The sequence below is a fragment of the Vitis riparia genome, chromosome 18, assembly GCF_004353265.1.
Source record: "Vitis riparia cultivar Riparia Gloire de Montpellier isolate 1030 chromosome 18, EGFV_Vit.rip_1.0, whole genome shotgun sequence".
Taxonomy (NCBI): Eukaryota; Viridiplantae; Streptophyta; class Magnoliopsida; order Vitales; family Vitaceae; genus Vitis; species Vitis riparia.
This window is the reverse complement of record NC_048448.1, coordinates 7,127,881-7,140,528: the sequence shown is the minus strand read 5'-3', so window position 1 is coordinate 7,140,528 and position 12,648 is coordinate 7,127,881. Positions and strand designations below refer to the sequence as shown.

The window sequence follows — 12,648 nt, the reverse complement described above, 5'->3', positions numbered from 1 at the left end:
AAAATACCTTTTAGTTGTTTTAAATTTCAAGTTTTAATTTTAACTATTTTAATCTTATATTTACCTATTATTTTAATTATAAATACTATAAATTCTTAGAATAAAATGTATAGAATTTTAATTATTCAAAATTTAAAATTATATAATATTTACAATTACAATATATATTTTTAAGTTCTGATAAATTTTAAATGTATACAATTAATAAATTTATACATGTTAAACATGTCATAAGAGATATTTTAATATGACCAAATAAATAAGTTAAACGGGCTGGATAGGATTGCTTATTAAACGAGTTATATGGACCAATACTATTACAGTACGAAAGACACATTACACATCGTCCTAATCCGTTAAAATGATATGAATTTTCAAATTATATAATTATTTTTCATAAAAAAAGGTTACCTACATTTTTTAATACTTAATATTATATCATTGCATGGAAAAGTATAGAATGTTTGAAGAATAATTTTCTGATTAAATTTCAAATTTTAAGATGTTACCTAGTTTGATAAATTGTGAACCTGTAATACACGGATCCCAACGGTCATGAGAGAGCGTGAGGGCAATTTCGTAAATCTGCACATTTCAAAATCAATTTTTATTTGGGGAGAGCCCGCCTTTGACGATGATTCAAAACAGATCAGAGAGGGAGGCAGGAAGACAATATGGAGAAGATCTGTGTAGCAGTTCGGGTGCGGCCTCCTGTCGCCCAGGAAACCTCAACCTCTACCTACTGGAGAGTCGAAGACAATCGCATTTCTCTCCACAAAACTCTCGGAACTCCCATCTCTGGTGTTTCTCACGCTTTCGGTATCCGTTTCTCTCTCTATTTTTGTGCATCTATTTCTTTCCTTCTTAAGATCGCCTTCTCAATTTTGTTCAATGCGGTTGTGCAGACCATGTGTTCGACCAAAGTTGCGCCAATGCTAGGGTTTACGAGCTTCTTATTAAGGATATCATCCATGCCGCTGTGGAGGGTTTTAACGGTGTGCTTTTCCTTTTCCTTTTCCCCTTTTTTTTTTCCTGATTCATGTTTATGCTCTGCTTGGTTTCTCAGAAATTTTTTAACAGCAGAAGAATTAAGATATTGAGTTTCACCTTTTCATCTTTTGTCCAAGAAAACAGAACCGCCTTGCTCAATGAGACTCGTTGACTTGCGTTTTTCGTCTAATCGATTTGATTCATTCATTTGAACACGCCAGATCAAGATTAGTGATCAACTTGATGTTGATGTTGAGGTTGATCTTTGTGGTATTTTCAGGAACTGCATTTGCCTATGGACAGACCAGCAGTGGCAAGACTTACACCATGAATGGCTCTGAATCTGATCCAGGAATCATTCATCTGGCTGTCAAAGATGTATTTAGAAGAATTCAGATGGTATTACTTATTGTTTTTGTTGTAAACGTTACCATGGCTATTGTTGCTTAAATCAATTAGGGGTTTCTTATTTATCCATTTTAATGTTTATATTCTTACTTTCTCAGACAACTGATCGAGAGTTTCTGATTCGAGTTTCCTACATGGAAATTTATAATGAAGAAATCAATGATCTTCTTGCAGTAGAGAACCAGAAATTACAAATTCACGAGAGTCTGGAGGTCAGTTATAGATGAAAACTGAACTCTTCTTAAGTACTTTTCACTAGAATGTGTTTAATCACTGATATTCCTAGGTGTTTCTCTTTTTTAGAACGGCGTATTTGTTGCAGGCCTTAGGGAAGAAATTGTAAATGGTGCTGAGCAAGTGCTAAAGATCATTGAATCTGGAGAAGGTTTGGACCTATTGCAAGTAGCCTTTAGACTTCTCTTGGATTCTTTCAATTAAATATCTATTACTGTTTACATATATTTCAAAAACTACTTCTTTCAGTTAATAGGCATTTCGGTGAGACAAACATGAATGCTCGAAGTAGTAGGTCTCACACCATATTTAGAATGGTATGTTCTTATCATTTTCAAAAGGATGCAGTTTTGCCCCCACAATTCCTTCAAAATATCTTATTATTATGATTTTCTCTTTGCATACAACCAGGTTATTGAAAGCAAGGAAAAGGATTCCAATTATTCCAGTGATTATTCAAGTACAGATGCAGTCCGTGTCTCGGTTTTGGTTTGTCCCTGTTCCTTAATGCTACTTCAAAGGAGCATTAGCATTTGAATTGTTTTATTTATTTTATTTTTTTGTCAATTCTAATTCATTATTTCATGTTTTAGTTGGTGTCAATTCATTTAATATTTGATTCTTCTTACTTTTGTCTCTGGGTCATCTCTTTTATTTTCTATCTGGAACCAGAACTTGGTAGATTTAGCTGGGTCTGAACGAATTGCAAAAACTGGAGCAGGTGGAGTTCGTTTAAAGGAAGGAAAGCACATTAACAAGAGCTTAATGGTTCTTGGTAATGTAATTAACAAATTGAGTGATGGTGCAAAGCAAAGGTATCTATCTCTTCTGTAGTTGATCAACTCAATTTGATAAAACAACCATGTTCTAATGGAATTAATTACTAATGCAGGGGACATATTCCTTATCGAGATAGTAAGCTAACTCGCATACTTCAACCTGCACTTGGTGGTAATGCCAAAACTTCTATAATTTGCACTGTAGCACCAGAAGAGGTAGTCTTTCAATTTTATTCTTCTCTTTATTTTTCTGCTTCTTAGATTAGTTCCAACATTTTGGCTTATTTATAGTACATGATTTATATTTAGGTTCACATTGAGGAAACCAAGGGAACCCTCCAGTTTGCTAGCAGAGCCAAGCGCATTACCAATTGTGCTCAAGTGAATGAGGTCTGTTCATTATTCTCTGCATTTTCACTTTCACTTTTAAGTGAATATTTTTAGCATTTATTTTGCCTTTGAAATCCATCCCTTATCACCAGGAGTGGTATTAGGTGTAAGTATAGTACTGCATCATTAGTTGACCATCTTCTCTTCTCTAAGGCAATGACAGTTACTTAAAACCTCAGAGACCAATTTCTTTCACCTTTCCATTCAATTTTTCATGCATCTAATTGTGGTTGAATGTCATAGATTTTGACAGATGCAGCATTACTGAAGCGGCAAAAACTAGAGATAGAGGAACTACGTAAAAAACTTCAGGTAATGATTACATGGTTTATTGTCTTTATTCTCATGTCAAAGAAGTTCAGAACCAAGTAAACATAGCATATTTTTCTGTTTAGGGATCCCATGCTGAGGTGCTAGAGCAAGAGATTTTGAAACTTCGAAATGATATGCTCAAGGTAGATTGTTGTTTTTTCCCCTTCAGCAGAATTTGGGGCTTATGTTGCATCCTAAGCAACTTACATGTAATCTTTCTCATTGCCTGCATTTATTTGCTCATTTCTGTTCATCAGTATGAACTGGAGCATGAGAAGCTTGCAACAGAACTGGAAGAGGAGAGGAAATCCCACAAAGAACGAGATCAATGGATTAGGGAACAGCAGATGAAAATTGACAATCTCAGTAGTCTAGTCACTTTGTCAGATTGCGATAGGAAATCTAGTCAGGTAGAGCAATGCAATACCAATGTCAACTTTTGGACCTTTTGCCATGGTTTATTTTTCTTTAGATGATGACTAAAGTATTTGCTCTGTTCCCATTCTGATTGCTTAATGTTGTGCCAACATAACAGTGCTAATATCCATTTTCTTAACATTTGGTTACCCCTCAACTTAGTTAAGCCTTATCCCAATTGTTAACTTTTGAGTGTAGGTTTTCTTTTTTTCCATTCTGCTCTATTTTAAGGTGCATATATTTTCTATGAATCACCCTGGTGAACCCTTGCAAGTCATTGGACTGTGCCCATCTCTATTTCATGTCTCCAGATTTCACTCAAAAATGTTTGCCCTTTTAATTTATTCTCTATTATAGCAGATTTGGACATTCATATAGACAAATATATACGCTGTTGATGAGGTGATGTTGTCAAGTTGACATGCTGCATATCGGATGCTGACTAAATTTAGGTTGCTAGAAAAATTTTGTGCAATGGTGGGCTTATTTCAAAGAGAACACCTAAGAAGATAGCCTAGATCCTTAAACTTTAGCCTTGTTGCAAAATTGAGAATGTTGAGATGTGGCAATTAGAAAACTTGAGGTTTTTGTCCCCCATCTCATGGAAAGAGTCCACCAGTGCTTATTATTTTTCACTAAAATGACAACTGAAATAAGTTGAGTAATATACATTTTTAATTTAAATTCATTTTTCTATTGCACATTATTTTTATTTGACTTTTCTTTTGTCGTCTATATGTATGGGAATTCTATCCACATCTCTTGGGATAGCTAATCAGAATTTAAATTGTCTACTGGTTGCGACAGGACTCTGCAAGACAAAGCCTTAAGGAAGAATCCATTGACAGTCATGGTACAGGTCATGCAGATGGTTTTAGTACTCCTTGTTTTAAGGCAGTTCCCAATGCCTTTGTTGTCAAACGATCAAATTATTCTAGGCTACCTGATTACAGCCCTCTTCCAGATGCTATTAGCAATGTGGCTGATGAAGATACATGGCTGAAGATGAACAAAGGTTACATTGCTGACCTGGATTCACTTCAAATAACTCCAGCAAGAAGAGTCCAATCCTTTCCAACAAGTGAGGCAACCCCTGTAAGTTTTTCTTTGCGTTCTCTTTCATGCTACAAAACATTATTTGTTACTGTTAATGCTTCTTTTTTCTGAACTAGATTTAGTAGCTATTTATTATGTCAATAAAATGAAAAATTGAGTTAAATCACACAATAAAATTATATGGCACAGACCCCATATATTTGGCATTGTTCAAAACTCATTATAATGGGAAAGATTGATGGTTCCATTGATCCATACCTATATTGTGCTTAAAAATAAGCTGAGGGGGGGAAAGATATGGGAATTTATTTCAAGGGGGCCAAAAAAAAAAAGAAGACAAAATGGTCATGTAGCGTGGTTGCAACAATGGAGTGGAAGCAAATCCTTGGAAAAGGGTTCAAATTCCTAAAACCTTTTCCAAATTTCAAGGGGGCACTTACCCCTTAGGCAACATGTGGCTCAGCTACTGGTTGTGCTGATACTCCTATTTTGTTGGAGGTAATTTTTTTATTTTATCGTTCAGTAGTTCTTGCTGTAGGCAGTTTTTTATTTTCTTATTTTGTTTTTCTCTAGTTCAAGGATCAGATCATGTAGTGGAACAATTATTTTATGATAGAATTCCTTACCATAAATTTAATTTTATATGCCGCAAATTTAAATAATTGCGTATATTTATTTTGATATGCATGAATTTAATGTGATTTTTCCAGGGTTGCTCAAATGAAAATTACAAACAAGAGGTCCAAGTTCTCAAGAGACAATTAGAACTTGCCATTGAAGAGAAAGATCAACTTGAGGTTAGTATGTTAATATATTTTCACTTGTTCTTTAATGTTTTTCAAAGTTTTAAATGCATAAAGTGTTGCATTTAAGTTATTGTGTTGCATGGTTCTAAGACACTTCAACTTCGCCTAGTGTATTCATGTTGATGCAACATGATATGGGTGAGGGTATAGGATTCTTGTCAGATATGTTTATTTTGCTTTTTCATTGAGGTTGAGATTTTCTAGTTGATTTCTTTTTTCTTTCAACTTAACAAATAGTTACATTAAATAAAGGGATAGCATGCACCATCACTTTTACTATCATTTGCTTTGGAGTAGTTATCAGATGTAATATAAAGTAGTTAATATTATTGAACCCAAAAGACATCCAATTCCAATCTACCACCTAGCAAGTTGTTAAAAATGAGAATAAAAGTAGCAATGCAATTAGCATTTTCCTAAAAAAAAGGGAGCTTACTTTAGAAAACAATTATGAGAATATTTACGAATAGGAGAGAAAAGATAAGGATAAATAAGAGAAAAAAAAAGAAAGCTTTTATCAAGGATATCTTTGCTTTTATTTATTTTTAATTGATATTCTCTCTTTTTTCTTTTCATTTATTATGTTTTACCCTAAGTATCTATAACCATTATTGAAATTCTTTGGAATCGAGCCCTCCTATCCTAAAATCCAGAAGCATTAGACACCCAAACGTATACATGCACCCAAACGCATGCAACATAGGTGAAATCATATCATATATGGAAGGATACATTATGCAATAGAAACATGTTTCAATGTTAAACACAACTTTAAAGGTTGTTTAGATAAATCTCTCAAGCTTGAGCCCTCTTAGAGAAGTGGAAAGACCCAAGCTTTTTCCTCAAATGCGATACAGGTGTTTAATTAGAATTTTAAAAAATGTCAAAATTATCTTTATTTAAAAAATCATGTTTAAAATACAATTCCTCTATATGAATTCAATCACATATCAACAATGATTACTTTTGCTTAAACTAATATTTCTAAACGCATAAATTATTGTGTTGAAAACGATCTCAACATGATGCCTTGCATCTAAGTTTATGTTTATATTGCACTTTTGTTTGAAGTCCCTACATCAAACACCACATAGCTTGATGGAAACAATATGAAACTCACATCTAAGTTTATGTTTATATCGCACTTTTGTTTGAAGTGCCTACATTAGACACCACATAGCTAGTTGGAAACAAACTCCCGTCTATTGTTATATAGTCAGTCACAAGGTGATGTCTACTTACCACACCTCAAAAAGTATGAAAAAGAAGTTTGGTGCAGTGCTAAATGGTCTCAAGAGAGAAATGGGTGTAGTCGTAGTACATTTCCAACTATGAAAGATAACATGTTATATGCCACTTACCTCAAATTAAAGTATGCTTCAATTCTTCAGCTCTACTATATGCACATCAAAGATGGTTCTCCTCATCTTCACAGTTCTAAAACCTTGCTTAGACTATTACTTCTCTACATCATACACTTATTTTACTATAACTCATTTTAATATATAGAACAGATGTTAGTGGTTAAAATTTTTATATTGTCTTTTGGCTTGTTTTCATTGCATGTGATCATTCTGTTTATCTTTGTTTTATACTTCCCATGCATAATTATTACTTTGCACATCGATGCATCGTACACTTATTTTACTATAACTCATTTTAATATATAGAACATATGTTAGTGGTTAAAATTTTTATATTGTCTTTTGGCTTGTTTTCATTGCTTGTGATCATTCTGTTTATCCTTGTTTTATACTTCCCATGCATAATTATTACTTTGCACATCGATGCATATGTTTCACAGAGAAACCACATGGAGCAAATACTATTGAACAAGCAATTAACAGGGGAAATATCTGAACTTCAAAGAGAAGCACAACTAATTCGAGAAATTCCTCATAGGTTGTGTGAGTCTGTGGCAAATTGCAAAGAAATATATAAGGATGTTATGTCAATCATGCAGGTGAATCCTGATTCTTAAATTTGTCTCTAACATTTACTTGCTAAGAAGCATTCAATAAAATAACAGTTGCCATCTGTTCTTTTTGTGTCATGAACAGAGTTTTGTACCTGATGATGAATCTTCAACTTCAAAATTGCTTTCTAGCACAAGTGAGATTGGTACAAGTCTTCTCTCAACTTTGGAAAATCATTTCTCTGTGAGCATTGATGGCAATAGGACTTTTCCTGGGAACAACTCTCTTATTCAAGAACAATGCAAAGTGCTTTGTGAGAGGCTGAACAAAACAATTACATCCTTAGTACTTTCAGAACCATCAACTGTCAAACCTAGACACTCCAGGAATCTACCATGCAGCTGTGGATATAAGGTAGCTGCCTCGTCACAACTAGCAAGATGTCACTCATCAATTCTGATATTATTCTGTGTCCTGATGTTAGGATATTTTCTTTCCTTTTTCAGGCTTGTGATATTTTAGTCTTTTGCCTTATCTATTATATTCAAATTATTGCCTTGATTGATTATTTGTTTATTGGAAAATATGAACATTTTTTTTTCTGCATGAAATTTCAAATTTTTATTCACTTTACCAGAACTTGTGGAGTTTCATTGTCAGTTTTTCTTAGTTACTCATCATATTAACCATGCCAAAAAATCATTCATATTGTTCATATTATTATTTCTCACATAGTATGGGTAAAAATGTGCTTGTTATGGTTTATAGAGAGGATTGAACTTAGTTCTACAACATAGGTCTTGTAACCAAGTCTTGATTATGCATAATTTGATTGCATAAAGAATTTGAATTGTGAGTATATAAGAACATGTATCACAATTCAATTTGATACTGCCATTGTTATACTTGAAATGCAGAAAAAAAAAAATCAGTTTTTCCCTTTCTAAAATTTATCCAGGTGACGCTGCATTTCAACTACTTTAGATATTTACAGTCACATCTTTGCTTATAGAATGCATCTTGAAAAATTTTAGCACAGTAAAATTAGTTTAGCTTATATAGCTGCAATCACAAGTTTTTGTAGGTATGCTAATATTCCATTTCCTCAGATATTTACACAAATTGAAATCACATCTTTATTATTACTCCCTTGGAAGGCTGTCCTTTTATTGTTTTTCAGAAACATGTTCTGTTGCTGGTGCACAAACAGCATATTCTATGTGAATTCTTCATATTGGTATTAACTATTTCTTCAATGTCATAATTGAAAATGATAAACCTGTTGATTTTTTTTCCTGTTTGCTACTTTGATGTTTTGTAGATTTTCCTATTTCATCTACTTTCTTTCTATTTATAAAGAATTTTTAACTCAGATTGAACTGTAACCTTCTCAAGACCTGACAATAGAAACACCAAATCAAGTTTCAGCTACTGTTTTAGATTCAATCATCTTTCTTCCATGATACGAATCTTATTTGATCGTCCTTCTGTCATATGGAACTTCTTCCTGCCTTTCTTACAAGAAGGGATAGATGGTATCAGCTTCTAGTGTAGAGCCATTTTTCCAAAATAATGTACACAATTTCAAGAACTTGCATAAGCACTAACTGAGGGCTAGTCGTAGATAGAATGGACTTGCAAGCAGAACCACATTCAAACCAAAAGGTTGAGAGTTGAGAAATAAACCTGAAATCGCTTAGGTTATGGATGGAAGTTCTGTCAATTGGATCATCTTGACAAGGAGGTGTCTCAAGCGTCAAATTGGCACTATGAGGCATGAACTCATAGAAATAGTGCATACATCCCCAAACTTTGAAGTTGTACTTGTCTTAAGGACCAAAGCAGCTCATTGTCCAGCTTCTCTAATCCAGCATCGCATAAAGATTCATTTAGTGAAATACTTTCAGAAGAACCTAGGTCAAAATCCAATTAGAATGGCTTTCTAGAGATTGTAAAGATATGAATTCATTCAATGTTTATTACCCATTGGCAAAAGTTAGACCTGGTATTAAGTCATTAGAACCATCTTAAATAATTACATTATAATCTTTGTATGACCTTTGTTTAAAGTAGGTGTTACAAAAAAACTAATTTAATACAACATTACTTGAATTTTTTGACAAGTAATAATTGTATTTATTGGTTAGACACATGCTTAAATATGATTAGAAGAAGAATAAGCAAATGAAGGGTGAATGTGTTTTGACTTTCAACATGAAGAAGGAAGTGAAGAGAAAGTTACATTTTAATAGCTTTTAACCAGTTAAGTTTAATGGAAAATTTTGATTTATTACGTAGAGAGACTTTTAATTTGTTGTTGTTCATACTTTGCATATCTTCTAGTCAAAACACAGAAATGTAACATTATTAAGCCTCTATTTAGTTGCAGAGACAACCCATGACTTTCAACTGGCATTGTCTACCACTTCTATAAGGTTAAACCCCCTGCCAAAGATTTTTAAAAAGAATAGAAAAACAGAATGCTAATTTTTTTTTTCCTGTAGTGTGTGTAACAAAGATTGCATATTGCTTTCTTTTCTATTTTAAGATTTAGTTTTTGGATGTGATAAAGGGCTGTGCTTTGGGAGGAGAAACTGCTTGTTGGAAGGAGAAACTGGACAATGAGCTCAATACAATCAATGAAAAATATCAGAGCTTGGAGAAAGAGCTAGAACACAGTAACCAGCTTCTGGAGGTTTCTAAAGAAAGATACCATAGTTTGGAAAGAGAGTTCCATCTTTTGAAAGATGAAAGAGAGTCCCTGCTGCAAACAGTGTCCAAGTCAACCCAAAAACTTGCATTGGTGACTGACCAGAAGGAAAATGTTTCGAAGGAATTGAATACTGAATTACAGAGAAGAAAAGATCTTGAAGAAGAGGTCAAACAGTTCAGTGTTGCTTTTGCCCATCGACAGAGATCACTGATGTCTTTCCACAGTCAGTTTAAGTCTAAAATTGAGAACTTGAGAGGCCAGAATCCAGTTCCAATTGCCAAATCTCTTGGCTATTGAATATTTGATATGCTGCTTGCTTCTTAAATGGAAATGGAAGGTCTGCAACTTCTCTTCTGCGTGTTTTTCTACTGTATCCTATATATTAAACAAAACAACCCTGTTGATGCTGTTTGTTAAGTACTTCGGCTCTGCCATATTAGAATCTGATATTTTTCCATGTTGTTTGAAGCTTGTTCTTCAGTCATGAGAGATTTAGGGTATTTAACTACATGAAGACCAGTCTGAACCTAGTTTTCTAATGATTGGTCTGTGTGATTTCTTATTGAATATCCTACACTACATTCAATTTGCAGCATTGGTAACCTTTTGACATTCCCTGATGTTGATTTAAGGATTTTTGAGTGGCATGAGTTTTTATTGAGGAGTTTCTAACTAGGCACCACTCACTTAGGAAAGTTTATAATACCCACTTAAGGCCGCAATTTGGACTGCTAGACCTACAAGGTGGTTTTCATGGCTCATCTATCTGCATGTGAGTCCTGCCTCAGGTATTAACCCCCCTTTGTTGTGTCATTTAGGACCCTCAAATGGTGTATCGCCAGAGGAGGGGATAGCTTGAGGGGCTACAAAATCTGAATGGAGTTGCTGACTTTTCCAGGTTTAGTTTACTGATCTTGACCCTATCTTCTTAACCTTTTCTTATACTTATGTATTTAATTAAAAGTTTTAAACTGTGTCAAACACACAACTGATCTTAGCCCATTCATGCCCTAAACACCGAATTTCAGCTGTAATTCCATATTTATTGGCATATGGCCTTGTTCTTTTTTCAATCTACATTGTGTGAACACCCGGGGTGTTGATGGTAGGTTTCATTGAGTCAATTATTATTAGATAGCGATGAGCCCATATCCCATCGAAGTATATATACAAGTCCACATTTTGGTGACCCACTCCAACTGATGGTGATAAATATTAAATATTCCCGTATCAGAAATATTTGGGATTCGTCTGTTAGGTACAAATTTATTCTTCCCCATCTTTTTCAGTAGGCACAAGGTGATGTATTATAATCACATCAACAAAGACTAAAGGGGCGAGTGACGCGTGAGGTCGAAACAAATAAGGAATCTCCATGCTTTCAAGTGTATACGAAAATTAGCAGCCGCACAGCAAGTGTTCTGAAAGATTTCCGATGCTATCTCTTGCATCTCTTATGGTGGATGAGTTGTTGAGTATGTCATGTTTGGATGATGCTGGGTCACCTACGCCCATTGAGGTGAACCGGCTATACAATCACGTGATGTTTTACTCTCCATGAATGAAAATTTGTCATTTCCTGGCGGTTGGTGGTTATATTTGGTTCTTATATTTTGAGGCTGATAAAATAAAATAAAAAGTAGAAATAGATGTAAACAAAAGAAAAAGAAAAGAAAAGAAGAATATATTTTTCTATTATTTGATTTTATTATATTTTTTAGGAATTCACTTTCTTCACAGTTTTTTCTAAGTGCTTTCCTTTTCTATGTCATAAAAGAAGCATAAAAAATAAAATAGAATTATTTTTTATATTATTATTTTCATTTTTTTAATAATTTTTTAAGAATGGGATATGGTCTATATTTACACTTTTGAATAATTTTAAGTTAAAATAAGGCTTAATAAATGTTTAAGAACTTAGTGATTTAATTTAATCATTGAAAGTCAAACTATCGATCATTTCATTAAGGACCATTGGTGGAGTGTTGCATCTTAAATAGCGAGAATTCAATAATTGAAAGCGTTATTAGCTTAAGCCTTGAACCAAGTAGCATGGGGTAGGCCACACATTAAGCATTTTTAGGCTAATCGATATATAATTACCCAAGAGAAAATAAAATTAAATTGAGTGATAGTTACTTAATAGAAATTTATTAATTAAGAATGCAAATATTGACTATCAATAATAATAAGTAATAATAGAGCAAATATAATAAAAGATTCATTGCATATGAAAATAAGATGGAGAAAATAAGGCAATGCAAATACTAGTTTTTAGTAATGGTTGGGCACGACTTGACTTATACACCTTTGTCAAATCTCAATTGTGGGATGGTTCTCCCAAATCAAGATTTTTATAGTCAAAATGGTTCCCTTGATTCAAAATGGCTCTCCTAAATCAAGATTTTTATAGTCAGTCTTTGAATTCTTTACATTTGAATTATGATTTCAAGGCATTCTTTACAAAAAGAGTTTTATAGTCAAAGTTTTCAAATTATTCTGTTTGGATTAATGTTCCAATAATTCTCTCAAAAAATACCTCACTCTTGAACTCTCCAAGTAATTCTACATTTGACAAACCTTACAAGTATTACAAATGAAAAAGACTAAGATCCTAATGCAAGTTT

The 12,648-nt window shown here is 33.4% G+C and overlaps 1 protein-coding gene across 2 annotated transcripts; it reads left to right on the top strand.

The window, feature by feature from the left end:
* The first annotated feature begins 656 nt into the window (after positions 1–656).
* LOC117905937 (kinesin-like protein KIN-7N) lies at positions 657–10,616 on the top strand. 2 transcript variants are annotated; one of them, XM_034818821.1, is made up of 18 exons: positions 657–819; positions 906–995; positions 1,271–1,389; positions 1,497–1,610; positions 1,702–1,783; positions 1,882–1,949; positions 2,044–2,121; positions 2,305–2,447; positions 2,525–2,627; positions 2,721–2,801; positions 3,045–3,113; positions 3,197–3,256; positions 3,371–3,523; positions 4,338–4,625; positions 5,297–5,383; positions 7,197–7,355; positions 7,453–7,722; positions 9,881–10,616. In XM_034818821.1, exons 1-18 carry the CDS (start codon positions 675–677, stop codon positions 10,316–10,318), a joined length of 2,547 nt encoding a protein of 848 aa, XP_034674712.1. In that variant the 5' UTR covers positions 657–674; the 3' UTR covers positions 10,319–10,616. The 2 variants fall into 2 exon arrangements, with proteins under 2 accessions (XP_034674712.1, XP_034674713.1); XM_034818822.1 differs by lacking the exon at positions 9,881–10,616 and adding an exon at positions 9,692–9,824.
* The last annotated feature ends 2,032 nt before the right edge of the window (positions 10,617–12,648 follow it).

Coding starts and splice junctions, on each gene's coding strand:
- LOC117905937 (XM_034818821.1), top strand. CDS start 675: ATGGAGAAGATCTGTGTAGCAGTTCGGGTGCGGCCTCCTGTCGCCCAG. Junction 1,611..1,701: donor AAATTCACGAGAGTCTGGAG/GTCAGTTATAGA, acceptor TCTCTTTTTTAG/AACGGCGTATTTGTTGCAGG. Junction 5,384..7,196: donor AAGAGAAAGATCAACTTGAG/GTTAGTATGTTA, acceptor TATGTTTCACAG/AGAAACCACATGGAGCAAAT.